We start from the raw sequence: 26137 nt of genomic DNA, 5'->3' as shown, positions 1-26137 counted from the left end.
ACTCAGAGTCTCCCAGACAACTTGAACCAGCTTTAACATTCCTCTGGTTCTCTCATTAGTGAGCTAAATATTTCAAATCTGCTTATCATATATTTAGAAGAATCATCTTTAATTTTTGAATTATTATACTTTTGAAAAGTTTGAAAATGTTACACTCTGACAATTATGAAGATCCCACTGAGATGTCCAAATGGACTTATTTGCAGGAGGCAATAAAGTATAATTTGAGAAGTGTATCTCATGGGCTTTTTAAGGCCCAGCAGTCTTTTCTTCTTGGCGGCCTCAGTAAATCCCAAGCAGCAATGAAATGCTACTTTAATTCACTTTCTCTCCACTACACCCTCCTCAAGGCATCCTGGGTTTTGTTTTTGGCCTAATTCTAGTTTTGCTTCTGGTTTGTGCAAGGCTGATAAGTTATAGTGATTAGGAATCCGATTTTATGGTAATTTCTTTTTTTTTTAAGGTTTTATTTATTTATTTGACAGATCACAAGTAGGCAGAGAGGCAGGCAGAGAAAGAGGAGGAAGCAGGCTCCCCACCAAGCAGAGAACCCGGTGGGGGGCTCGATCCCAGGACCCTGAGATCATGACTTGAGCCAAAGGCAGAGGCTTTAACCTACTGAGCCACCCAGGCGCCCCTGATTTTACGGTAATTTCTATAGGGATAATGGAAATCTGTTCCAGTTATCTGGGGATCCCTTCATTCTCTGTTAACTGAGATGACAAGAGAATTTGGATTATTATCTTCCTGTGGGTCTGTTTATAGTTTTGGTGCCTCCTGGAAAGGAAAATAAATCTTGGGAAATCTGCATTGGTGCGTTCTTTAGTTCTTTGTTTATTCTATCTTATGGCTAAATTATAAAACTAAAGTTGTATCTACAGTTGAGAAAAGCTTTTTTTGTTGTCTTATCTTCAAACTTTTTTTTGAGATATAATTGACAAAAATCCTTTACCTAATAGTAGGATAAGTGTGAAATATTTTCCTATTTCCAGAAGGTATTAATAAACTTAATTATAAAGGGTCATAACTTAAAGGAGCTCACACCAAAAGCACATGCAACCAAAGAAAAAATAAATAAACTGGATCTTGTTAAATTTAAAAATTTGTGCTTCAAAGGACAAAATCAAGAGGGTGAAAAACACACCTACTAAATGGGAGAAAATATTCACAAATCATATGTTGATAAGAGACTTGTGTCTAGAATATATAATTAACTCAAAACTAGTAATAATAAGACAAACAACCCAATTAAAAAATCATTACCTATCATCTCACCTGAACAAAGGCCTCTTGTCAGCTCTCTTTCAACCATCCAGGGTTCTTTTCCTTGTTCCAATAAGGAAATCACAGCTGGCTTAGAATTGGAAAGTCCTGATCACAAGAAAAGACACGGGACATTGTTATGCTGTGGGTGTCCCAGAAATCAGATGCAGTCCCTTGGTGATCAAGAAAAAGATGCCACTACAGGAAGGACCAGAGAAAGATGAAGATGAAGCTTCAACCCACTGAAGGTGCTCATTTCCAACTCTTCCATTCCATTCCAACTCAAACCATTCCTTGAGGAACAGGGAGCAGAAATTTAGCTGGTTACTTGAAACAAATAATTCATAATGGAGAAAGGAGACATTCCCAAGGGCAGATTCTGAATTTAGGGGGATAGTTATCCTTACCCACTGAAACCAGGTTGCTGAAATTCTCCAACATCACTTCTTTGTATAAATTCATCTGACCAGAATCCAGGCATTCCCATTCCTCCTGAGAGAAGTTTATAGATACATCCCTGAACATCATTGACCCCTGAAACAACAAACATGCTTTCACAGTAGATTTAAAAAAAAAAAAAAAGATGGTGGGGTGCCTGGGTGGCTCAGTCAGTTAAGTGTCTGCCTTCGGCTCAGATCTTGATTTCAGGGTCCTGGGATCAAGTCCTACATCAGGCTCTCTGCTCTGTGGGGGAGCCTGCTTCTCCCTTTGCCTCTGCCTGCTGCTCCCCATGCTTGTGTGTGTGCTCTCTCTCTCAGTCAAATAAATAAATAAAATCTTAAAAAAAAAAAAAAGATGGTAGTAGAGGTGGTGCTAGAGCTTATTAAGCAAATCGAAGGGGCTGGAACACTATTATATCAGTAGAAGACATATCTTTTGTGTACAGAGGGATATATCAAAGAACATGCAAGTAAACTTCTCCTACATTATAAAATAGCAATCATACAGCTCAAAGCTCAATGCCTGGCTATAGTGAAGTGTGCATATATGTGAATTCTTTCCCCCTTCCCCTATTTTTCCTTTAAGACCCAAAAAAGGGAACAATGTGATGTACTTAAGGAAAAAAAATCTTATGATATTTTGGAGTAAAATTTCAGAATATCAAGGAAAAACAGAACTTTCTAAAAGCTTGCAGGAAGAAAACATGGATCACATAAAAATTTTTAGGAATTAAAATCACAATGGACTTTTCAACAGCACCACCTTAAAGAAAAAAAAAGTGATTCCTTTAACATTACAAATGAAAATGAATTCTGGGGACGCCTGGGTGGCTCAGTTGGTTAAGCTGCTGCCTTCTGCTCAGGTCATGATCCCGGGATCCTGGGATCGAGTCCTGCATCAGGCTCCTTGCTCAGCAGGGAGCCTGCTTCTCTCTCTGCCTCTGTCTGTTGCTCTACCTGCTTGTGTTCTCCCTCCCTCGCGCCACCCCCCCCCGGAAAAATAAATAAATAAATAAAATATTTTTTTTTAAATGAATTCTGGCCTAGAATTCTATACCCAGTCAAAGCTAGTGTGAAGATTATATACCAAGCAAGATTAAAAACAAACTGGTGTGAAGATTAAGTCAACATACTTCTAGATCTACAGGAAAAGATAAAATTATCTCCGAGTAGCTTTTAAAAGAAACTCCCAGCCTACATGCTCCATCAAAAGTAGGGAGTAAATTAAGAAAAAGAGAGATACTATATTCAGAAATTACAAACCTAACATGAGAATACATGACAAGGTCCCAAGTACAACTGTGAAAGGCAAGTTCCAGGATAACATCTGGAAGAACTAGAGAGCAATGTCTAGGAACAAGAAGACAAAGGACTATGGGAAAAGAGGTCTCCAAGGAAAAATAAAGACCTAGTAAGCTTGATCATATGGAAAATATTTTTGATAGGCAACTGGAAGCAATGTTGGTAGATCTGGGGAAAAAAGGAGCAACACATATATGGAAAAAGAAAAATGAAGAAACAAAGTCGTTTACCCTCAGAAAATTGTAAAAGTTGTACTGAAAAGAATTTAGGCTCTAGTGTACTACTCAGTCAGATTAATAATATCTGTGAGGTCCTAATTACATGAGTATCAATGATTTAAAGAAAATTGTAATATAATTCTTCTGCAGGAACAGGAAGTGAGAAATGTGATATGGGAAGTCTCAACCCTTATTTACCTCAAGAAAGTCACCAAGAAATGTCTATAAAAAGAACAGCAATGGGGGTGCCTGGGTGGCTCAGTCAATTAAATATTTGATTCTTAATTCTGGCTCAGAGTTGTGAGATCCAGTCCAGTGTCGGGCTCTGTGCTATGTGTGGGGCCTGCTTAAGATTCTCTTTCTCTCCCTCTCCCTCTGTCCCACCCCATCCAAATAAATAAACAGCGTATCTTTAAAAAACAGCAATGTAGGAATATGAATTAGAAATACAGGGAAAAACCTGGGTGGCTCAGTCAGTTAGGCATCTACCTTTAGCTCAGGTCATGATCTCAGGGTCCTGGGATCAAGGCCCACATCGACCTGCCTATTCAGTAGGGACTCTGCTTCTCCCTCTTCCTCTCCATCTGCTCCTGACCCAACTCATGCTCTCTCTCTCTCAAATAAATAAATAAAATCTTAAAAAAAAAAAAAGAAGAAGAAGAAGAAAAGAGAAGAAAGGAAGAAAGAAATATAGGGAAGGGGCGCCTGGGTGGCTCAGCGGGTTAAAGCCTCTGCCTTCAGCTCAGGTCATGATCCCAGGGTCCTGGGATCAAGCCCCGCATCGGGCTCCCTACTCGGCGGGGAGCCTGCTTTCCCCTCTCTCTCTCTCTCTGCCTGCCTCTCAGCCTGCTTGTGATCTCTGTCAAGTGAATAAATAAAAAATCTTTTAAAAAAAAAATTAAAAAAAAAAAAAAAAGAAATGTAGACAAAGTGCCAAGAGAAACAGGAAAAAATCTGAAGGTAGCCACCTAAGGGGAGTAGGATTGGGTACTGAGACAAAGCCCTGCCATTTTTGATTAAGTCTTAAAATTTCTTGAATTTTTTTGAATGCAAAACTGGTTAAACATTAATTTAAAATATCACTATTGGGGTGCCTGAGTGGCATAGTCAGCTAAGTGTCTAACTCTTGCTTTCAGCTTAGGTCATGATTTCAGAGTTGTAAGATAGAGCCCCATGCTGGGCTCCGTGATCAGCATAGAATCTGCTTTAGATCCTCTCTCCCTCTCCCTCTGTCCCTCCTGCTCGAGCTCTCTCTCTCTCTCTAATAAATACATAAACTTTGAAAAATAAATAATAAAATATCACCATCTTAGACAAGGATATAATTTAAATTTCTTGAAAGTTACACTTCCCTTATGACTGTTCCAAGTATTCCTTATTAACATAAATTCTTTAACTTTTATAATTTTACTGGTAGCAGAATTTTCTACAATATAAACATTACCAAAGGAAACCTTTCACTTCAGCCATTTTGTTAAGCAAAATCCTTTCCAGATATGGTCTTCCCTCTCATACCTTGCCCTATGCATCTCTACCATTTTGCTGTTCCTGAATTACATTCCTTATAGTAAAACTATGATTAAACAGAGTACTTTCCTGAGGTCTATAAGTCACTCTAATCAATTACTATAACTGAGTAGGGATCATGGGAATACCTCAGTTTGTGGTCTGCTGGGCAAAAGTGTAGTGCCATGGGGCTACCAAAGGCTTGGAGATGCTATCTCAAATAGGGCAGTCTTCTAAGGCTAAGCCCCCTAAACCTGTGGTGCTCTGTGTTAACTCTGAGTAATTAGTGTCAGAATTGAATTAAATTGCAGGACACTCAGTTAGTGTCCAAAAACTGGTTGCTGAAAAATGACACATATTTTCCACCCCATAGGAAAAATTAGGTTATTTCTTCATCTCAGACTCCAAGATCCAAAGTAGAATGATAAGATTGTTAAGAATTTTTGCTGTGTTTCCTGAAGTTTAGAGGGCACAGAAACCAGTCCCCTTTTTGGACCAGATGTGGACCCAATGGAAGGACAACATGATTCCCAACAAAGCAGTAGAGCACAGAATCCCCAAGTGTAAGACATGTATCGTAAGTAGACATTTCAGGGGTGCCTCGGTATCTCAATCAGTTAATCGCATGACTATTGATTTTGGCTCAGGTCATGATCTCAGGGTTGTGGGATCGAGTCCTGCACTGGGCTCTGTGCTCAGCACCAAGTCGGCTTGTCCCTCTCCCTCTGCTCTTCTCCTCCCTCCATCTCTAAAATAAAGAAATAAAATCTTTAAAAAAAATAAGTGGCCATTTCAAGGAGATGTGTTGCCCACATCACATACAATTAGAAGCTTCCTGCAGGGACTTCTCTGAGAATCCTAAAAAAGCACCCCATAAGAAAATGAGTCAGTGCTGAACATCCATAAAATCAAGAGAGACCAAGACCAAACAATAGCACCAATCAAGTAAGGCTTTTTCTCCTTACCTCCTCCTTCCTACCTGCTACAATCTCATAGGAGCCACGTTACTTTAAGATTACTTAAAAAATAAAATCTTTAAAAAAACAAACAAACAAACATCTGATTAGCTTCTGAGGACAAAATTCAATGCATTCCTTTTATCTCCTACTATATTATACTAACCTCCTAGCATTATTCCCATTAATTTTGGGCAAAAATCTTCACTACAGAAATGGCAAGTGTAATTAGAGGCTGATGAGGCTGATGAGAGGAGAACCAGATATTCTGCGTTTTGGCACAGAAGAATGGATTGGAAATACTCAGCCATCTTCTAAAGAAACTCAGAAAGGTCTTAAGTTGAATAGATTTGGGGTGACTGATTCTTAACATAATTTCCTTTGCCTCTGTACCAAATACCCACATTTTAAAAATTGAGAGTAGACCCACCTAATGTATCAACATTAAAAACCAAAAAGATTAAGATAAGAAATTCTAACCTATATTTAATTACAGCCTGAGAAGGGAGAGGAGAGAGGGAGAGAATAAAGCAGGGGCAATCTTTGAAGATGGCTGAGGAGTTCCCTAACCTAATAAAAAACACCTACCTACAAACTGAAAAAACTCTACAAATTCCAAGCATATAAAATTTTTAAAAGGCAGGGGCGCCTGGGTGGCTCAGTGGGTTAAGCCGCTGCCTTCGGCTCAGGTCATGATCTCAGGGTCCTGGGATCGAGTCCCGCATCGGGCTCTCTGCTCGGCAGGGGGCCTGCTTCCCTCTCTCTCTCTCTGCCTGCCTCTCTATCTACTTGTGATCTCTCTGTCAAATAAATAAATAAAATATTAAAAAAAAAAAAAAAAAAAAAAAAAAAAAAATTTTTAAAAGGCACACTTAGACACATTATATTAAAATTACAGAAAACCAAAAACTGGGAGAAAGTCTTAAACACAGCCACAGGAAGAAAAGCCAAAATACTTTTAAAGGACAATGAAACTAGAATAATCAAGACTGTGATACTGTTTTAAAATAACAGAACAAAGAGCTCACGGACATACCCACTTACATACAGATACTGGATTTATATATATTTGGATATATCTGAAATGGGAACAGAGTGAACTAATATATGGTACTAAGAAGGCTAGGAAAGATTTCTTAAGTGGGGAAAATCTGGGCCCCACTTTACATTGTACACAAAAGCCAGTTACAGGTAGATTAAATATATAAATGGGAAAGGCAAAACTTTTTTATTTTAAGATTTTATTTTTGGGGCGCCTGGGTGGCTCAGTGGGTTAAGCCTCTGCCTTTGGCCCAGGTCATGATCTCAGGGTCCTGGGATCAAGCCCCGCTTCAGGTTCTCTGCTCAGCAGGGAGCCTGCTTCTCCCTCTCTCTCTGCCTGCCTCTCTGACTACTTGTGATCTCTGTCCGTCAAATAAATAAATAAAATCTTTTAAAAATCTTAAAAAAAAAAAAAAAGATTTTATTTTTAAGCAATCTCCACACCCAAAGTGGGGTTCAAACTCACAACCCTGAGATCAAAAGTCACATGCTCCACCAACGGGGTCAGCCAGAACCCCGAAAAGCACAACTTGTAGCTTCAGGCCAGCATCAGGCTCCCTGCTCTGGGGGAAGCCTGCTTCTCCCTCTCCCACTCCCCCTGCTTATGTTTATCTGACTCTCTGTCAAAATTTATTTGACAGAGAGTCAAATAAATAAATAGAATCTTTAAAATAAATAAATAATAAAAAATAAAGATTTTATTTATTAATTAGAGAGAGAGAAAGAGAGACAGCACAAGCTGGAGGAGGAACAGAGGGAGAGGGAGAAGCAGACTCCCCACTGAGCAGGGAGCCTGACCTGGGGCTCAATCCCAGGACCCCAGATCACAACCTGAGCCAAAGGCAGACACCTCACTGACTGAGCCACCGAGGCGCCCCAGAAAGGATTTCCTGAAACACAAAAAGCACCAACCATAAAGATAAAAAAAAATTGATAACTTTGCATTAAAGTTAGGATTTCTATTCATAAAACCACCTTAAAGGAAATGATAAAACAATCTAAACAATAGAAAAATATCAGTGAAGGACTCATATTCAGATTATATAAAGAAACCCTATGACTCAACAAGAGATAATCCAGGGGCAAAAAGTTAAAATATATGAACAGGCAGGTCACAAAAGAAGAAATCTTAATAACCAATAAATATATGAAATGGCGTACAATCTCATTATTAATCATGAAGTCCAATTTTAAACCTCTGTGTGTGTGGATGGATGGGTGTGTATGTGTGTTATTTATAAATAAATAAATAAAGATTTCAAAGTCAGACATAACTGACATGAAGAAAGGGAGAGAACATAACTCACACAAAGAAATATATATCTTTAAAAAGTGGTATTTACAAAGACCATTTGACAACACAGGAGATTAATCCTCTCTAGTGAAAATGTAGGATATAATGTAGTAAATGAAGTATAATTTGATTTTGGAAAAATAATAAAAATTAATTAAGGGGCACCTGGGTGGCTCAGTCAGTTAAGAGATTACTCAAGTCATAATCCCATGTCCTGGGATTGAGCCCCAAATCCGGTTCCTTGCTCAGCAGGAAACCTGCTTCTCCTTCTCCCTCTGCCCCTGCTTATGCGCACTCTCTCTCGCTCACTCTGTCTCTCAAATAAATAAAATCTTTTTACAAAATTAACCAAAATATTAACATTAGATATTTGAGTGATCACATTTTATTTTTTCTTGGTAATTCTGTTTTTAAAATCTCTAAGTAATAGTAATGTGTTTTATGTTATATGTTATGTTGTGTTGTTACGTGCTGTTATGTGTTCTGTTGTTATGTGTTGTGTTATGTGTTGCATTATGTTACCTGTTATTTTATTTGATTGTTTATTTTATTTTAGTAGGCTCCATGCTCAGCACAGAGCCCAGTGTGGGGCTTGAACTTAGGACCCGGAGTTCAAGACCTAAGTCCAGATCAAGAGTCAGTCCCTTAACCAACTGAGCCACCCAGGCGCCCCAAGTTTTTATTTTCATATCATAACAATTGCATTTAAACCATAATATTGCATTTAAAAAGAAGAAAACTCAACAAACAGAAGTAGAGTCATTTTCCAAATAAGTGAACAATACGTATAGGGCTGCTGTTGGGCTTTAAAACCAGGCTGGACCATCCTTCCCTTTAATAGGGAAATTATAAGGACCTACAATTAAATGACATACTTTATTAAGCATCTAACTTTCGGAAGAAAGAAAGCAAAGAGAAAACCCCAACACACCTTGGACATTGCTCGTAGAAGTTCATTGTGCATTCTCTTCTGCACCTGGAGAAGGGTGGAACTGGGGAGAGAAAAAGGTAATTGCAAAACACCATGTTTTCCTTTTTCCCCCAAACTGGTCTGGTCAGAAGTCACCTCCAGTCCCAGCCCCAGCCCCCACTACACGCAGGGAATGGAGATCAGAGAATGGAGCATTCTGCCTAATCCGTGTGTCAGGAAAAAGCTGAGGCCACCAATGCCAAAGGGCTATAACCTGACCAAACTTCACAGAAGTTCCCTGGGGACAAAGTTCTGAAGTTACAATCTTACATATGACAGGAACCCCATACCCAGACACATAGTGCCCCATAACCTGAGCATGGACATACTGAAACAATGTGACAAGCACTCCAAACGCGAGCACACAAATCTACCCATGGTAACACGGTTACAATCATATACCCGCCACCGAACATTGTCACTCTCCTACAGCCTTAGGTAACCCCCCACCCCAACAGTGTCGCGGAGTCACAACCGCCATCGGGACACACGCAATCACAACCCCCAATGATAGGCAACCGATAACCGCACACAGGTCTCGATCTCTTACACACACAATCTCACAACGTCCCCTTTACAGGCCGCTCCACCCGCACGGTACAGGCCGGATGACCCACCTCCGTACCTATCTCCGGACTCCTCAATTTATGCCTTTCGGGTCCTCCGGCATCGCAACCTGCACAACTGCGCCGGTTCCCCCGGGACCGACCGACTCTCACCTCACCGATCTAACGGTCCCGCCAGGCGTGACGAAACGTTCGCGTTCTTGCGAGAAGAGCGAATGGCCCACCGGGCCCTCTGGGAAATGTGGTCCAGAGATGCACCCGCGGCCAATTCCTCTCAGCCCCTGCCTGGACCCTCCCCCAACTACTGTAACTGCAATTCTCAGCGTCTAGCCAGGTCTCAGGATTGCGAGGCACGGTAGGTTTGCTCCTTCCAGTCCGGTCTTCGGCGCAGGACTTGCGGAGCCCCCTCCTCACGCAGGAAACGCAGACAGCTTTCTGGCCGGAAGTTGAATCGGGCCGTGAAGCCTTCTGGGAGGTGTTGTTGTCCTCAGGAACGTCCGCTGGGAAGCGGGCACGAAGGGATGGTTCGGCGTTACCGGCCCCTGGCTTGGGTCTTTCTGTGGGTCGCCTTCACCCATCCTCCCAGAAACCGCGCGCTGAATGCGCATTCGGGCGTTTCCGGCAGGTGACGCTACCGCGTCCCAGCAGCGGGGCATGGGGGAGGGGCTAGAGTTGTCTGGGCGCGGCGGCTGACGGGGCGGAGCCTCTGAGGAGGCCCAACGAGTCTTGAGTAGCCGCCGTGCAAAGTGCCCGGGGTGGGAATACGCTCCTGGAGAGTGGTTGGAATTGTTGGACCGAGAAACCGTGATGGGAATCAATGTGTGTGTGACTGCAGTGATGTGTGTGATTGCGTGTGAGTGTGATAGACTAATTGTGATGGGATGTGTGATTGCGGTGTGTTGTGTTATGGTGATACTTGGTTGCGTGTGGTTGTATAGTGTTTGTGTGGTTGTCGTGAAAGGTCTGTGGGTAGGTGTTTGTAATATGTGTAGCGGTTCTTGTTTTGAGTTGACTTCTGTATAGTGTTTGTCATACTTGATAACTGCATGGAAAAAGATCTGTGTATAATTTTGTGTTTGGTTTTAAGTCGTCCTCCCTGCCCTTTGGCCACCCCTTAGTCTCCTTTGCTTCCTTTTTCTACCCCTGGAAGTTCTTGGTTCTCTTCTGTTATTCTCCAGTTTTCCTGTTGATCTTTTCCAGAGTCGGTATCTCAACATCATATGACTCGCATCTTTTATCATATGTATTACTTAGCTATTGCCAGAATAGTAATGCTGCCTAACAAACCACCCCTAAAACAGTGGCGTATAACAGCAAGCATTTATTCTCATGTTCACCTATTTCCTGGTTCTCTGTTCAGTCTGTTTAGGCTGGGGCTGACTGAGTAGCTAGACTGCAGGGTGGTTTTAGATCTGCTCCTCCACATGTGTTCCTTCTGCTGCTCACGCTAAGAGGACAGTGGCAGGACCTCTTCTCATCATGGATCAACAGAGCACAAGACAGATGTACAAACAGTCTTAAAAACCTCTGCTCCTCAGTATACTGATAGTTCTCTTGTCTGATAATATTCCTTTTCAGGTCTTGTTATTGTATTATCCAGGAATTTCATTTTCCAACCCCTTCTTTTTATGATTTTATACTGCAGGTCTCTGGTAAAGAGTATATTGCTGGGCTTTTTACCCTTTTATCCTGCTTGAATGTTATTTTAATAGGTGAGTTTAATTCATTTACATTTATTGGGATTGCTGATACAAATTTATTTTCTATTTACTTGTGGCTTTTTTATTGTGTAGATTTAGCTTATTCCCCTTCCTTTCTCCACTGCTTTGGTTTCTGTTGTTTTCCTTGAATTTTTAACATGCATACTTAACAAAACCTCACCTTAAGACTCTGGCACACTTGAACTCCAAACTACTCACCTATTTCTGTGGTATTCTTGTCTAATATATTACTTTCCTCTGATTTTAAATTCCCCAAATTAGTAGAATTCATTTGTTAGTTGTGTATTTATGCATCTTTTGTACATAAATGTGTATATATGTATATGTATTTTTTAATTGTGATAAAATAGAGATTATATAACACAGGATAAAAATTTACCATTTTAATATCTGCACCCCCAATTTCATTGCCGCATTATTTACAATAGTCAAAATAGGGAAACATTCATCAATAGATGAATGGATAAAGAAAATGTGGTATATACATACAATGGAATATTAGTCAAAGAAGGAATGCCTGCCATTTGTGACAGCATGGATGAACCTGAAGAACATTATGTGAAATAAGCTAGTCACAGGACAAATACTACATGATTCAATTTGTATGATATATCTAAAATAAATTCAAGAAGCATAAGAATACAATAATGGTTGCCAGAGCCTAGGAGTAGAGGGAAATGGGGAATTATTTTTCCATGGGTACAAAGTTTACATTATGCACGTTGAATAAGCTCTAGAGATCCATACAACACAGAACTTGTATTAATAATACAGTATTATGCACTTTGTTAAGTGTATATATGTTGTGTTAATTGTTCTTACCATAGAAACAAAGCACAAAAGAACACAAGGAAATTTTTACAGGTGATGGATATGTTTAGTACCTTGGTTATGGAACTGGTATCATGAATATATAATATGTCCAAACTCATCAGGATGTATACATTAAATGTGTCTGATTTTTTTATACCTTAATTATATCTCGATAAAGCTAAAAACATGTAACATTTTAATTATTTGTAAGCATAGAGTTCAATAGCATTACATTCATATCGCTGTATCACTGTCACTACCATCTTGCAAAACAGAAACTTTGTACCCATTAAACAATAACTCCCCATTCCTTGGATCTCCTAGTCCCAGCATTCCTTCCATTCTGTTTTTCTTTCTATATGAATTTGACTATACTACATACCTCATATGAGTTGGATCATGCAGTATTGGGTTTTTTGTGATTGGTTTATTTAACTTTGCATAAGGTCTTCAAGGTTCATCCATGTTAATTAAAGCACATGTCAGAATTTCCTTCCTTTTTTAGGCTAAATAATATTCCATTATATATATACACCACAGTTTGTTTATCTGTTCATCTGTCAGTGCATACTTGGGTTGCTTCTACCTTTTGACTATTGCAGATAATGCTGCTATGAACATGGGTGTACAAATTTGTTCAAGTCCCTGCTTTCAGTTCTTTTGTACCCAGAAGTGGAATTTTTGGATCATATGGTGATTCTGTTTTTCGTTTTTTGACTGCCATACTGTTTTTCATAGTGGCTACACCATTTAAATCAATATATTTTTTTGAGCACCTACCATCAATGACCAAGAGAGATTTAAGAAATCCCTGTTTTCATGGAGTTTATATGAAGGGTTACACAGACAATATGTATGGTAAATAAATTATATAATTTGTTTGTGATAGTTCCCACAGAGGAAAAAAATGGAACTTATGTGAAGGATATTAGGAATATCTCAAAATTTATTACAATTGAATGTTTCTTTCTTACTCTGTTCTATCATGCAGTACAAGAATTAGTCTACTCTCTTGTATAATTATTTTTTTACCTAGTAAAGGCTCAAAGCAGATGAAAAATTAATATTTCTTAACCATTTTATTCATCCAGTATCATTGTGATGTGGGTATAATTCTCATTTCAGATGAAGAGTATGGGAATTCTAAATTGCACATTTCTTTTACCTCAATTGCCAAGATAAATAGGAAATGGAATAGCTGCAACTCTCTTTTACTCCAAACCTAGGGATGTTGTAAATACGAATCTTTCTTGACTCAACTTTGTATCTGTGACTGCACTGGGTCTACACCTTTCTGCTCACAGAAGATATTTGAAGATCAGATATTATGTGAGCATCACTGTTGTGTTTACTTTCTTTCTAGAGTCTTGGTGTTTTCTTGAATGCCTGGTTCAACCTAGGTTGCTGAGTCTTTCAGTTTTCCTCTAAATTCTTGCTGTCTTTGTATCCAGCATCTCTGGGCAGTGACTCCAGGGAATGTGAATTACAAGCAAGGAAGCTAATTGGGGCTGTATGAATTATCTACTGTTGTGTAACAAATTACCTCAAAATTCAGTAGTTTAAACAACAATAAACATTTATTATCTCGCACTCTGTGGGGGTGGGGAACAGCTTAGCTGGGTACTCTGGCTCATATATTTCATGAAGTTGCAGTCAAGATGTTAACAAAGCTACAGTCATTGGAAGACTAGGTGGCTGGAGGATTTGCCTCCTAGATGGCTGGCAAGTAAGTGTTGGCTGCTGGCAGGGGCCTCCCCAGGGCTGGATGAATGTCTTCATGGTATGGTGGCTGACTTCCTTCAATGTGCATGATTCAAAAATATGCAATACAGAAACCCCCATGTCTTTCATGACCTAACTTTGGAAGTCACACACTGTCAGTTTTTGCAGTATCCTATTGGTTAAACAGGACAACTCTATTCAGTGTGCGAAGGGTGTACAAAAAAAAAAAAAACAAAAAACCATGAATACCATAAGGCAGTGATCATTGGAAGCCATCTTGGAGGCTGGTTACCATAGGGATCTAATGAGGAAACATTAAGTAAATTGAATTTATATCATAAACCCACAGGTCCTGCCTCCACGGAGATAAGATAGATCTGCGGTGTGAGTAAAAAGAAGCCTGGAGAGCAGGTGTCCATCATGGAAGGAGACCTTCTGACCTGAGAACTCTCTTGGAGGCTGGAGAAGCCTGAGATAGAGCAGACCCTAGAATTGCTGGATCTACAGCTTACCTTAACCTTTCTGCCCTTAGTGGGCAAGGCCTGAATGACATCTCAGCCTTCAGAGATCAGCAAAAGCTGTGTGACAATGGAGCATTTAACCCAGATGATGGAAAGGAGAGGTAAGGTGGCTCAGAGATGGGGAAAGTTTAGGAGAGAGAAGCTGTACATTTAGGGGTTAGGAAATTCAGTACGCCTACCAAGAGAGTTCACATGGGTATTACTGACTGCAGGGTAGACATTTGTTTTTTATTTATTCATTTGACTATTGTTTGAAATTTCTGTTTTTCTTACATTTAGATTTTTTAAAAAGGGCTGTTAAATATATAACCATAAACAAAATCTCCTACTCTATCCTTCCTCATCCCCTGATCCAACTCCCCAGAGGCAACCATTTTGAACATTTTGGTATTCAGCTTCACTTCCCTGAATATCCTCATACTGCTCATTCATGCTTGATTTTTCCTGCTGACTTTTTTGACAATAGAGATAAGGATTTATCTCTGTTTTCTACCTAACCTCTTTCTTGTCTCCCTCACCCCACCCTTCCCCAACCCACCTTCTTGCCCTTCTTTCTAATATGGTATTTTATTAGAGGTTGAAAGTTGACTAAATGTCAGGATCTGTATCTGTTTGGGGGGAGGAGGTAGCGCTAGTCAGTTTCCCCAGCAAGAAATCCTAGATTTTGCTTGAGAAGTATAAGCCGGAACTGTTTTTGGAAGGCAAACACAGTAGGAAGTAGGGGACTGGGGGGGACATACCTCATCTTTCAGTATTAGAACTTTCACTTAATTCCCTTATTTTCTCTACATTGCTTCAACCCCTTACATTCAGTTCCCATCCCACACTCAGGCCTGCAGAAGTATTTAGAGCCTCCATTCCTAAGCCTTTCAAGGGTTCTGCCATGGTTTCCCTCCCTTCTCCCTTCCCTCACTTAAGCTTCAGGTTTCTCTAGTTAAATTAGATAACAGCCATCTGTGTAATCTCTAGCTTCCAAAATTTTATTGACATCTCTTATCTGCTGAAGCCTTCTATATTCTCTATGAGACTCAGCTTCCTTTGTTCCTTTACTTTCATTTTGGTTGGGTTCAGGAGAGAGAAGTAAATGCAAATATTCATTCTTACATTTTTTACCTGAAGGCCCTGAATTTTTTAAATCAAGAAGTAGTTGCTCGAAAATGTCATTAGAATCATGACTGCATTTTATTCCATCATATAAATGGTTTACAATGCCTAAACCTGTCCCTGATTAAAGTTGCTCCATATTTTTTACAGTGCTTCATAAATTATATAATTCTTAAATCTTTGTGGTATTATTATTATGTACTTGAGATAAACTTTCTATTAAGAATAAAATACCAGATATATACAATGGAATACTATGCAGCCATCAAAAGAAATGAAATCTTGCCATTTGCAACAACGTGAATGGAACTAGAGGGTATTAAGCTTAGCGAAATTAGTCAGTCAGAGAAAGACAACTATCATATGATCTCCCTGATATGAGGAAGTGGAGATGCAACGTGGGGGGTTTGGGGGGAAGGAAAAGAAAAAATGAAACAAGATGGGATCGGGAGGGAGACAAACCATAAGAGACTCTTAATGTCACAAAACAAACTGAGGGTGGCCGGGGGAGGGGGGTAGGGAGAGGGTGGTGGGGTTATGGACATTGGGGAGGGTATGTGATATGGTGAGTGCTGTGAAGTGTGTAAACCTGGCGATTCACAGACCTGTACCCCTGGGGCTAATAATACACTATATGTTTATAAAAAAATTAAAAATTTTTTAAAAAGAATAAAATACCAGGATCCTAGGGAAAGCTTATATTGTCAGTTGATTCATTGGGTACCCTATACTTAGTCCTCCAGAAATTCCCATCCAACCCTGTATGGTAACATTAGTCTTTCTTGTACATTTCAGCATCTCTATTGCCTGATGGTGGTTAGCATTTCTCAATGCTCTAAGGATCATTGTAGATAATATTATAGCCACCTGGTACTGAAGATTTCTATATGCCTTTGTCTGGAGTTATGAAATAAATCTGCTTTATTTCTCTTCCCTCAGCTTGGCATCCTCAGGACTCTGCCCTTTTGGAGGAAGAAGAGAAGATGACCAGGTCTCTTGTACGTTTTAAGCATTTATTTGTTTCCTGCATTATTTTGCAATGCAGTTGCAGTGAGTTACCTTAACCTACCAGTAAATTGGAAAAACTAAATTGATGAAAATTAAGGTGAGGAAAAATAGAGTAGCAGAACCAGGTGAAATTTGGGATGTGGCTATGCAGAAACAGGTCCATACAAAGTTCTTATGTCAATTTCAATTTGAATGTCAAAGCAAACTGGAACACAAAGTTTATTCCATAATTTATACTATTTATGAGGGGAAAGCTAATACTTAAGGAAAGAGAAAATTTCTCAAAGACTTAAAAAAAAAATAATCATTGGGGCGCCTGGGTGGCTCAGTGGGTTAAAGCCTCTGCCTTTGGCTCAGGTCATGATCTCAGGGTCCTGGGATCGAGCCCCGCATCGGGTTCTCTGCTCCACAGAGAGTCCGCTTCCTCCTCTCTCTCTCTGTCTGCCTCCCTGCCTACTTGTGATCTCTCTCTCTCTCTGTCAAATAAATAAATAAAATCTTTAAAAAAAAAAAATCATTATACCCAACATGGGGCTCAAACTTAACAATCCCAAGGTCAAGAATTGATTTGCTATACCGACTGAGCCAGCCAGGTGCCTCTAGAAAGAGAAAGCTGCTCATTGACACCTAGGTCTAAAAGAAATGCTGAAACAATTCCATAATTCTTATCATTTTAAGTTCAATTTTTTTTTTAAAGTCTATCCTGGCCAAAGATGAAAAACTAAAATTATCTGGAAGAGTAAATGGAGCACGTCTTTCAAATGAGCCTACATATACATTTTCTTTGGTTGAGCTTTTAGTCCTTTTTCTACTTGAAATTAGGGAATTTTTAAAAATACCTTCTTTAGGGCACCTGGGTGGCTCAGTTGTTAAGTGTCTTTCTTCAGCTCAGGTCATAATCCCAGGGTTCTGGGATCAAGCCCCGCATTAGGCTCCCTGCTTGGTGGGAAGCCTGCTTCTCCCTCTCCCACTCCCCCTGCTTGTGTTCCCTCTCTCTCTCTGTCAAATAAATAAATAAATAAATAAAAGAGGCCTTCTTTAGCATTAGGATTTATATAGTTACCTTTTCCTAGGTACTGGCCACTTTTATGTTGATATGTATCTTTTGTTGTATAGAAACTTTAAATTTGGATAGTTATATTTAGCTTATGATTTATATATGCATACAATAAGAATTCAGTCAATATTACATATAGCATCAGTATTTAATAGTCCTTTTCATAGTTGCCAATGGTGGTCTTTTCTAAGACATCTTTCATGTTAGGTTATAGAGATAGTCTATTTTCAAAACTTTGTTTTTCATATTTAGTCTTTAGTCCAATTGGAATTTAATTTTGTAATGGATTTTAGGTAGGAGTTTACTGATAATTCTATCACTAGAATTATTTCTACATGTACAAGACCAGTTGTTCTAACACTATTGTTAAATAGATATTTCTTTTGTGATGCCACATTTATCATGTGCATGCTTAATTGTTTCTAGGCTCTTTATTCTGTTCCTTTAGTCTATTTGTCTACATCTATACCAGTACTGTATTCCGTGTGTGTGTGTGTGTGTGTGTTTACAATGTTTTAATTACTGTAACTTTAAAATAACCCTGTTGCTTAGGCAAGGATTTCCCCACTTCCACCACACACAAGTTGTTCCTAGTCTTTCAGAAATTTCTTAGCTACTTTGGGACCCCTAAATTTCTATTTGAGTTTTAGAATCAATTTATCTGGTTCTAAAGGAATAAAAATCCTATTCAGATTTTATAGACTAATTAGAGAATTTATAGACTAATTAGAGAAGAATTGAGTGAAATTTTTTTCTCTCTGACTTGATGTTTCAAGTTAAGGGAATCTATTAATATAATTCATCATATTAAAGAAAAAAAGATAATCAGCTTCATAGAGCTGCTAATTTTTTTAAAAATCAGAACTTCGGGGGCACCTGGGTGGCTCAGTGGGTTAAAGCCTCTGCCTTCAACTCAGGTCATGATCCCAGGGTCCTGGGATCGAGCCCTGAATCGGGCTCTCTGCTCAGTAGGGAGCCTGCTTCCTCCTCTCTCTTTGCCTGCCTCTCTGCCTACTTGTGATCTCTATCAAATAAATAAATAGTATCTTTAAAAAATCAATCAATTGGGCGCCTGGGTGGCTCAGTGGGTTAGGCCTCTGCCTTCGGCTCGGGTCATGATCTCGGGGTCCTGGGATCGAGGCCCGCATCAGGCTCTCTGCTCGGCGGGGAGCCTGCTTCCCTCTCTGCCTGCCTCTCTGACTACTTGAAATCTCTCTCTGTCAAATAAATAAATAATTAAAAAAAATCAATCAATCAATCAACCAGAACTTCGGATTTAAAAGAATCTGTTTAATAGGAGTAAAAGGACACTTTAATACAATATTGTTAACAATTTTTCCACACATAATAAGCTAAGAGCCAACACCTTGTTTACTAGGAAAAATGAGATGCATTCCCACCGAAGTCAGAACACAACCAGATTGCCAATACTACCATATTTATTTACTATAATTCTGTGTGCCTAGGCATACAACAAAGAGAGAAAAATGGGAGATAAAAATTGGGAAGGTGCATGCAAAATTATGATAGCTAGATTATATAGTTATGTATGTGGGCAACTGAAGAGAAATAACAACTGAATCCAATATGGATTTTTTAAACAAAATTTATTTACACAAAATTAATTTACACAAAAACCAATAGCATTCTCTATATAAACTACAACCAGCTGAAAAATAAAATGGAAGATGGTAAGAGTAGACACGAAACCGTAAAGAAAAAAATTATCTGATGTATATGGAAAAAAAAATCTTCTAAAATACTGATGTGGCCTCAAAGAGGATTTAAGTACATTTTTAAAACATCCTTTTTGGATAGGATCTATCATTATTAAATCAATATAACTTCTTTTTTTTTAAGATTTTATTTATTTGATAGAGAGAAATCACAAGAAGCCAGAGAGGCAGATAGAGAGAGAGGAGGAAGCAGACTCCCTGCCAAGCAGAGAGCCCGATGTAGGACTCGATCCCAGGACCCTGAGATCATGACCTGAGCAGAAGGCAGAGGCAACCCACTGAGCCGCCCAGGTGCCCTGTAACTTCTTTTTAAGTTAATCTTCAGACTTATTGAATAAAGATTCTGAATATTTTGGGGCACCTTGGTGGCTCAGTTGGTTTTCTTTTTTTTTTTAAAGATTTTATTTATTTATTTGACAGAAATCACAACTAGGCAGAGAGGCAGGCAGAGAGAGAGAGAGAGAGGGAAGCAGGCTCCCTGCTGAGCAGAGAGCCCAATGCGGGACTCGATCCCAGGACCCTGAGATCATGACCTGAGCCGAAGGCAGCGGCTTAACCCACTGAGCCGCCCAGGTGCCCTGTAACTTCTTTTTAAGTTAATCTTCAGACTTATTGAATAAAGATTCTGAATATTTTGGGGCACCTTGGTGGCTCAGTTGGTTTTGACTCAGGTCATGATCTCAGGGTCCTTAGATCAAGCCCAGCAACTCACTCAGTAATGGAGAGTCTGCTTGAGAGTCTCACCCTTTCCTTTTCCCTCTGCCCCTCCTCCCACTCACGCTCGCTCTCTCTCTCTCAAATAAATAAATCTTTTAAAAAGGATTCTAAATATTTTTCTTAGAGTAAGGCAAGTCTATTTAAGCTGAGTCTAGAATATATTTGAAATATAAGAATATAAAATATCCAGGAAAAAAATGTCTCATATTCTAAATTTTTAAAGGCATATTTACTATTTGTATATCTTTAGGGAAAAAAATCCTTTTTTAGAAAAAGTTGCCAGTCATCATATATACTGCAGAACTGACACATAATTGCTTTTATGCCCTTACGATAAATGGTTATTTAAAAAAAAAAAAAAAGATTTGTCCTGTTAAGAGTCACAGGCTCTACCAGCTGAGCCAGCCAGGTGCTCCTCCTTACTTTGTAAATGGATAATAGTGGCCACTGCATAACCTTTTCAGGTTATTTTAGTAGCTAATACATCTAAAGAAATTATTATGCTACCTAGTATATAATAACTACTCAATAGATGACGGTGATGGTAGTAATAATCATAGATCATAGATCATAGAGGCAGTGCCTCAGAAACAATAATTGCAGGGACACATGGGTGGCTTAGTCAGTTAAGGTCTGACTTTGACTCAAGTTATGATCCCAAGGATGGAGCCCATGTCAGGCTCCTTGCTCAGTGGGAAGTCTGCTTCTCCTTCTGCCCCTCCTCCAGCTCATGTGCACACATGCACTCTCTCCTTAATAAATAAATAAAATCTTTTTTTTTTTTTTTAGATTTTTATTTATTTGACAGATCACAAGTAGGCAGAGAGGCAGGCAGAGAGAGAGGGGAAAGCAGGCTCCCCGCTGAACAGAGAGCCCGATGCGGAGCTTGATCCCAGGACCCTGAGAATATGACCTGAGCTGAAGGCAGAGGCTTAACCCACTGAGCCACCCAGGTGCCCCAATAAATAAATAAAATCTTAAAAAACTAAAAAAAGAAACACTAATTGCAATCAAGCCTTTGGTGATTTTCATTTGTATTTCCCATTTTGTCTATCTTATCGGTACTGTTTCTTGAATAAATTCTCCCAAATGTGGGATATGTGGGTGCTTTTTTTTTTTTAAGATTTTATTTATTTATTTGAGAGAGAGACAGTGAGAGAGAGCATGAGGGGGAGAAGGTCAGAGGAAGAAGCAGACTCCCCATGGGGCAGGGAGCCCGATGCGGGACTCGATCCCAGAACCCTGGGATCATGACCTGAGCTGAAGGCAGTTGCTTAACCCACTGAGCCGCCCAGGTGCCCTGTGGGTGCTTTTTTATTTTAGAACCTTTACAGATAAATATTTTTTCCTTACTCCCTAACTTGAATATTGAAGTTTTTAAGTGGGGAGGATATTTGTGATCAAGTAACATTCTTTTCCAGAAATTTGTTAGTTTCTTGACTTTTGTTACATTGCTGTCTTGGTTTTAATTTTCTGCCTCTGTAAATAAAGCAAATAAGAAACAAAAACCTGAGTCCCTTTCCTTTATGCCTAACTACCAATTCTGTCCTTGGACCTTTACCCACTGTATATGTTCTCTACAACTATTCCTATCCTTTAGCAATGGATTCAGCTCTCAATTTTAGATTGATGGCTAATTCTTATCTTTCTTTATACCTCTAACTGCATAGTAGACATTTCTATCCAGAAGTTCTATAGAAATTTCAAATTTTGCATATTCAGATTTTCCTTTTTTTTTAAGTTTTTTTTCTTTTTTTCATGAGAGGCAGAGAGAGGTAAAAGCAGAAGGAGAAGCAGGCTCCCCTCGGAACAGGGAGCCCAATGCAGGACTCAATCCCAGGACCCTAGGATCATGACCTGAGCCAAAGGCAGATGCTCAACCAACTGAGCCACCAAGGCGCCCAGCATATTCAGATTTTCATACCGCTCCTCATTCTTCCTGCCTTATTTCTCTTCCATCCCCATGTTCTCCATGTCCCCTTTCTCAATGGGTCACATTTTCATTTGGACAGGTTCTGAGACAGTTACCTGTGAGTCAGGTCTAACTCTTTCAGTTCTGTCACAGACCAGTAAAAATCAGTGACCACTATCTTTAGTTTTCCTGCATAATAGATGATGAATGCTTAAGTTTGCTAACTCAATAATCAACATCTTACAGGATATTTCTATTATGGTTTGTTTTCCCTCACAGTGTAAAATAAGATTAGGTAAATATGAAGACTTCATATACAGTTTGTAATGAACTCTGATCCTTGAGTTCATGATGTACATGAGTTCTTACATACTTTCACCACTGCATCGAAGTTTGATAACTTCATATTAATTAGGATTGGTTTTTACAGGAAACAGTGACATTTAAGGATGTTGCTGTGGACCTCACCCAGGAGGAATGGCAGCAAATGAAACCTGCTCAGAGGAACTTGTATCGGGATGTAATGCTAGAGAACTACAGCAACCTAGTCACAGTGGGTAAGGGTAGTTTTATAATTTTTCATGGAATTCCTTTCCATTTTCAAAGTGTATGAAGACTTTTAACTTGCCAGGTGAATTTACCCTTCCTTGACTTCACATGATTGTGTGTACTCCTCTTTAGGGTAAAGCTTGATTACTTTGTCTCACTTTTGAAATTCCTTTGTCCTCATCCTTCATAGGCCCTCAAGCCCCTAAGACTCAGCCCAAGGTATGGATGGTGGTCCCCAGCATTAACATCCAAGTCTTTTGCTGTTTCCTGTAATAGGTTATCAAGTCACCAAACCAGATGTGATCTTCAAGTTGGAACACGAAGAGGAACCGTGGGTAGTAGAGGAAGAAATGCTTGGAAGGCACTGTCCAGGTGAATAAGTAAAAAGGCAGCTCTTAATGAGAAAGCCACATGACAGTCGTTTATGTGGTTGATACCATTTCACATTTTCCCAGATTTTCTTAAAGGCCCTAGTGTTCTAGGGTGACAGATAGTATAAATGGATTGGATTCCTATGACGTTTCCAGATATATTTCCAGATTCCACTTCCTATACTGGAGTTATCTTCCTTTTCCAGATTTTAAAGGATTGGTAGTCCCAACTGAATTCAGGATGTCAGCCTTTTCTAACTCATTTATGACCTTACTTTCAAGATTATTTTTCTTCACTATGATCTTTTTCCATAGTGCTCATAGTTTTAGTTTTATTTCCTTATGCATTCAGTATTTTACAGATGTGTGGTATTTTTTTTTAAATATTTTACTTATTTATTTGACAGAGATCACAAGTAGGCAGAGAGGCAGGCAGAGAGAGAGGAGGAAGCAGGCTCCCCGAGGAGCAGAGAGCTGGATGCGGGACTCAATCCCAGAACCCTGGGATCATGACCTGAGCCGAAGGCAGAGGCTTTAACCCACTGAGCCACCCAGGCGCCCCCCCCCCCCTTTTTTTTTCAAAGATTTTATTTATTTATTTGAGAGAGAGCATGAGAGGGGAGAAAGAGGGAGAAGCAGACTCCCCATGGAGCTGGGAACCCAATATGGGACTTGATCCCAGTACTCCTGGATTATGACCTCAGCTGAAGGCAGTTGTTTAACCAGTTGAGCCACCCAGGGACCAGAAGTGTAGTATTTTAAAAGTATATTTGTTTCACACTTAGATTTCATTCAGTTTCTTTCCATTTTGAAAAGCTATAGACATGTATTCTGTAACAGTACTCACAGTTTCCATTGTACTTCACAACCTTCACAATCCCATGTAGTTTTAAGTTTCTAGTTTAGAAATTGGTGCCCTATTCCTACTTATTCCCACCTTCCATTACATTAATTTTTTTTAAATGTAAGTATGCGCCCTTCAGGGCACCTGGGTGGCTCAGTTCATTAAGCGTCCAGCTCTTAATTTTGGCTCTGACCATAATCTCAGGGTCATGAGATCAAGCCCTGTGTTGGGCTTCATGCTAGGTGTGGCGACTGCTTGAGATTCTTTCTCTCCCTCTCCCTCTGCTCGCCCCCTACCCGCTTGCTCACTCTCATATATGTATACACACACACACATATGTATATATATGTATATGTATGTATATATATAAACATGTACACACACACACACTTGGTTAAAGAAAATAAATAATCCAAAAGATATATTAAAAAGTAAGTCTCTTATATTAAAAAGTAAGTCTCTGCCTTATCCTTGACACCAAGTCCCCTTTCTTTCCCAGTTGCATACACTTCTTTCTCAGAGTTGTGCTGGCTCTTTTTGATCAGTATTATTTTACCATATGAATTTTAAAATTTCATTTATTTGACAGAGAGAGAGATCACAAGTAGGCAGAGTGGTAGGCAGAGAGAGAAGGGGAAGCAGGCTCCCTGTTGAGCAGAGAGCCTGATGCGGGGCTTGATCCCAGGACTCTGAGATCATGACCTGAGCTGAAGTCAGAGGCTTAACCCACTGAGCCACCCAGGTACCCCTACCATATGAATTTTAGATACAACTCTCTATTTCCAGAGAAAAACCTATTGAACTTTTTATCGGGAATGTATTAGATACATAAATTAACTTTTGGAATTTTTTTTTGACAGAGATCACAAGTAGGCAGAGAGGCAGGCAGAGAGAGAGGGAGAAGCAGGCTCCCCACTGAGCAGAGAGCCGATGTGGGGCTCAATCCCAGGACCCTGGGATCATGACCTGGGCTGAAGGCAGAGGCTTTAACCCACTGAGCCACCCACGCACCCCAACTTTTGGAAATTTGACATCTTTAGAATGTTAAAGAACATGCTCTGTCTTTGTTCAAATCTACTTTGTATCCTTCAGAAATGCTTTCCAAGTTTCCCTTTATAGCTTTTGTATATTTCTGAAGTTTATACCTAAATATTAGATAAGAGAAAAAAAATCAGTACTGTACTTTCTGTTTGTGCTTTCTGTCATTGGAAAGGAATCTATAAAGTCATCTTTATTTTAAGATAAAATTGTATCCCTGAAAAACACAAGAGAATCAACTGAAAAAGTATAACAAACAGTAAAAGAATCCAGTGAGATGGTAAGATATTAAGTCAACAAATAAAAATCAGCAGGTTTCATATAAACTTCAACAACCAAGTAGAAGATATAAAGGAAAGAAAACTACATTTATAGTTGTAACAATAAAGATAAAATACTATTTGGGGCATGAGCATATAATACTCTACAAAACAAAGTCCTGTCTTCGTGGAACTTACAAATTTAGTGGGAACTAAAGTCCCTCAGTTTTTGCATGTAAGAAAATTCATTTTTTTTCTTACCCTTTATTATTTGTGTATTAAATTCTTAAGTCATACTTTTTTTCTAGACTGTTTTCTTTGTAGACAGTTCCCTGAAGACTTTTAGATAATCCTCTACTGTCTCCTGGCTTTGAATATTGCTTGGAGACTTCTGAAATCCAATTGGTTCCCCTCATAGGTGACTTGATGTGTTTGCCTTGGATGCCCATAGGTTTCTTTTTTTTTAAAGCTTTAGAAAGTTTGAGTCTTATTGATCAAATGATTATCAGTTTTTCATTTTGATTTGTATATTCATGTTTTTTGGTTCTAGTTAGCATTATTGCATAGAGCTTATGCAGATTCCTTTTATAATCACCACTACTTATCTTTAAATGAAGTTACTTCTTGCTGGACCAACTATTTATAGGAGAGTATTGAAAATTGGCCCGAAAAATACTCTGAGTGAATAGGAAGCCCTTGTCACTCTTATCATCCTACTTTAGCATTAAGAGTTTTGTATTGAGAGTTGGTTTGCCCTTTACTTCTTCCAAATCAGACATTATCTGATTCCTCCAGCGTGAAGTGTCCCTTCTACTCTCCTATGCCAGCAGACTGCTTATATAAGAATCATGGATGTTTGCATCTTCTTATTTAGCCCTATCTTCCCTACCATTTGATAAGGCCAGATGAAGGCTATCATGTTCCTGCCACCAGTATCAACACATCTAGATCCCACTGTTGCAAAAAATAACTAGTTCATTCTGCCCACAGAGTGTGCCTTCTATTTGGGGGAAACTCTGTTCACTGTGTTTTCTGTCTGAGATAAGAAAGAACAGCCACTATCTCTGAGTTTCTTTCCTACCTGGTCCAGTCTATCCTCTGCTCTTTATTTTCTAGAATTGGCATTTAGCAACCTTTTAGTTCAAGATATATTTTCTTTTTGTTTTCTTTTTCACTTTTGCAGAGAGAGAGGAGAAGAGACAGTGATG

The 26137-nt window shown here is 39.2% G+C and overlaps 2 protein-coding genes across 11 annotated transcripts in view; one reads left to right on the top strand and one right to left on the bottom strand.

The window, feature by feature from the left end:
* ZNF829 (zinc finger protein 829) overlaps positions 1–9837 on the bottom strand; it is a 60003-nt gene extending 50166 nt beyond the window's left edge. For 2 of the 7 annotated variants that reach the window (XR_006816274.1, XM_045988799.1), the window contains exons 1-4: positions 9616–9748; positions 8952–9012; positions 1671–1797; positions 1276–1556 (exon numbers count right to left, since the gene is read on the bottom strand). Coding sequence is in view for 6 of the 7 variants with exons in the window: in XM_045988799.1 (XP_045844755.1) it covers positions 1276–1312 (37 nt within the window). In the remaining variant the exon portion in view is untranslated. Of the gene's footprint in view, positions 1–1275; positions 1557–1670; positions 1815–8951; positions 9013–9607 lie in introns of all 7 variants that reach the window. The other 5 variants (XM_045988797.1, XM_045988798.1, XM_045988794.1 and 2 more) reach the window with 5 other exon arrangements.
* A 189-nt stretch (positions 9838–10026) lies between these two features.
* Positions 10027–26137, top strand: part of ZNF568 (zinc finger protein 568) — a 65653-nt gene continuing 49542 nt past the window's right edge. The window contains exons 1-6 of one of the 4 annotated variants that reach the window (XM_045988689.1): positions 10027–10115; positions 11202–11268; positions 14162–14434; positions 16377–16435; positions 22298–22424; positions 22693–22788. In XM_045988689.1, the coding sequence (XP_045844645.1) occupies positions 14359–14434; positions 16377–16435; positions 22298–22424; positions 22693–22788 (358 nt within the window). In that variant the 5' untranslated portion in view covers positions 10027–10115; positions 11202–11268; positions 14162–14358. Of the gene's footprint in view, positions 10182–10229; positions 10376–11201; positions 11269–14161; positions 14435–16376; positions 16436–22297; positions 22425–22692; positions 22789–26137 lie in introns of those variants that run through there. The other 3 variants (XM_045988693.1, XM_045988690.1, XM_045988691.1) reach the window with 3 other exon arrangements.

Source organism: Meles meles, chromosome 19, assembly GCF_922984935.1.
Source record: "Meles meles chromosome 19, mMelMel3.1 paternal haplotype, whole genome shotgun sequence".
In the NCBI taxonomy this organism is placed as follows: Eukaryota; Metazoa; Chordata; class Mammalia; order Carnivora; family Mustelidae; genus Meles; species Meles meles.
This window is presented reverse-complemented; position numbering and strand designations above follow the sequence as displayed.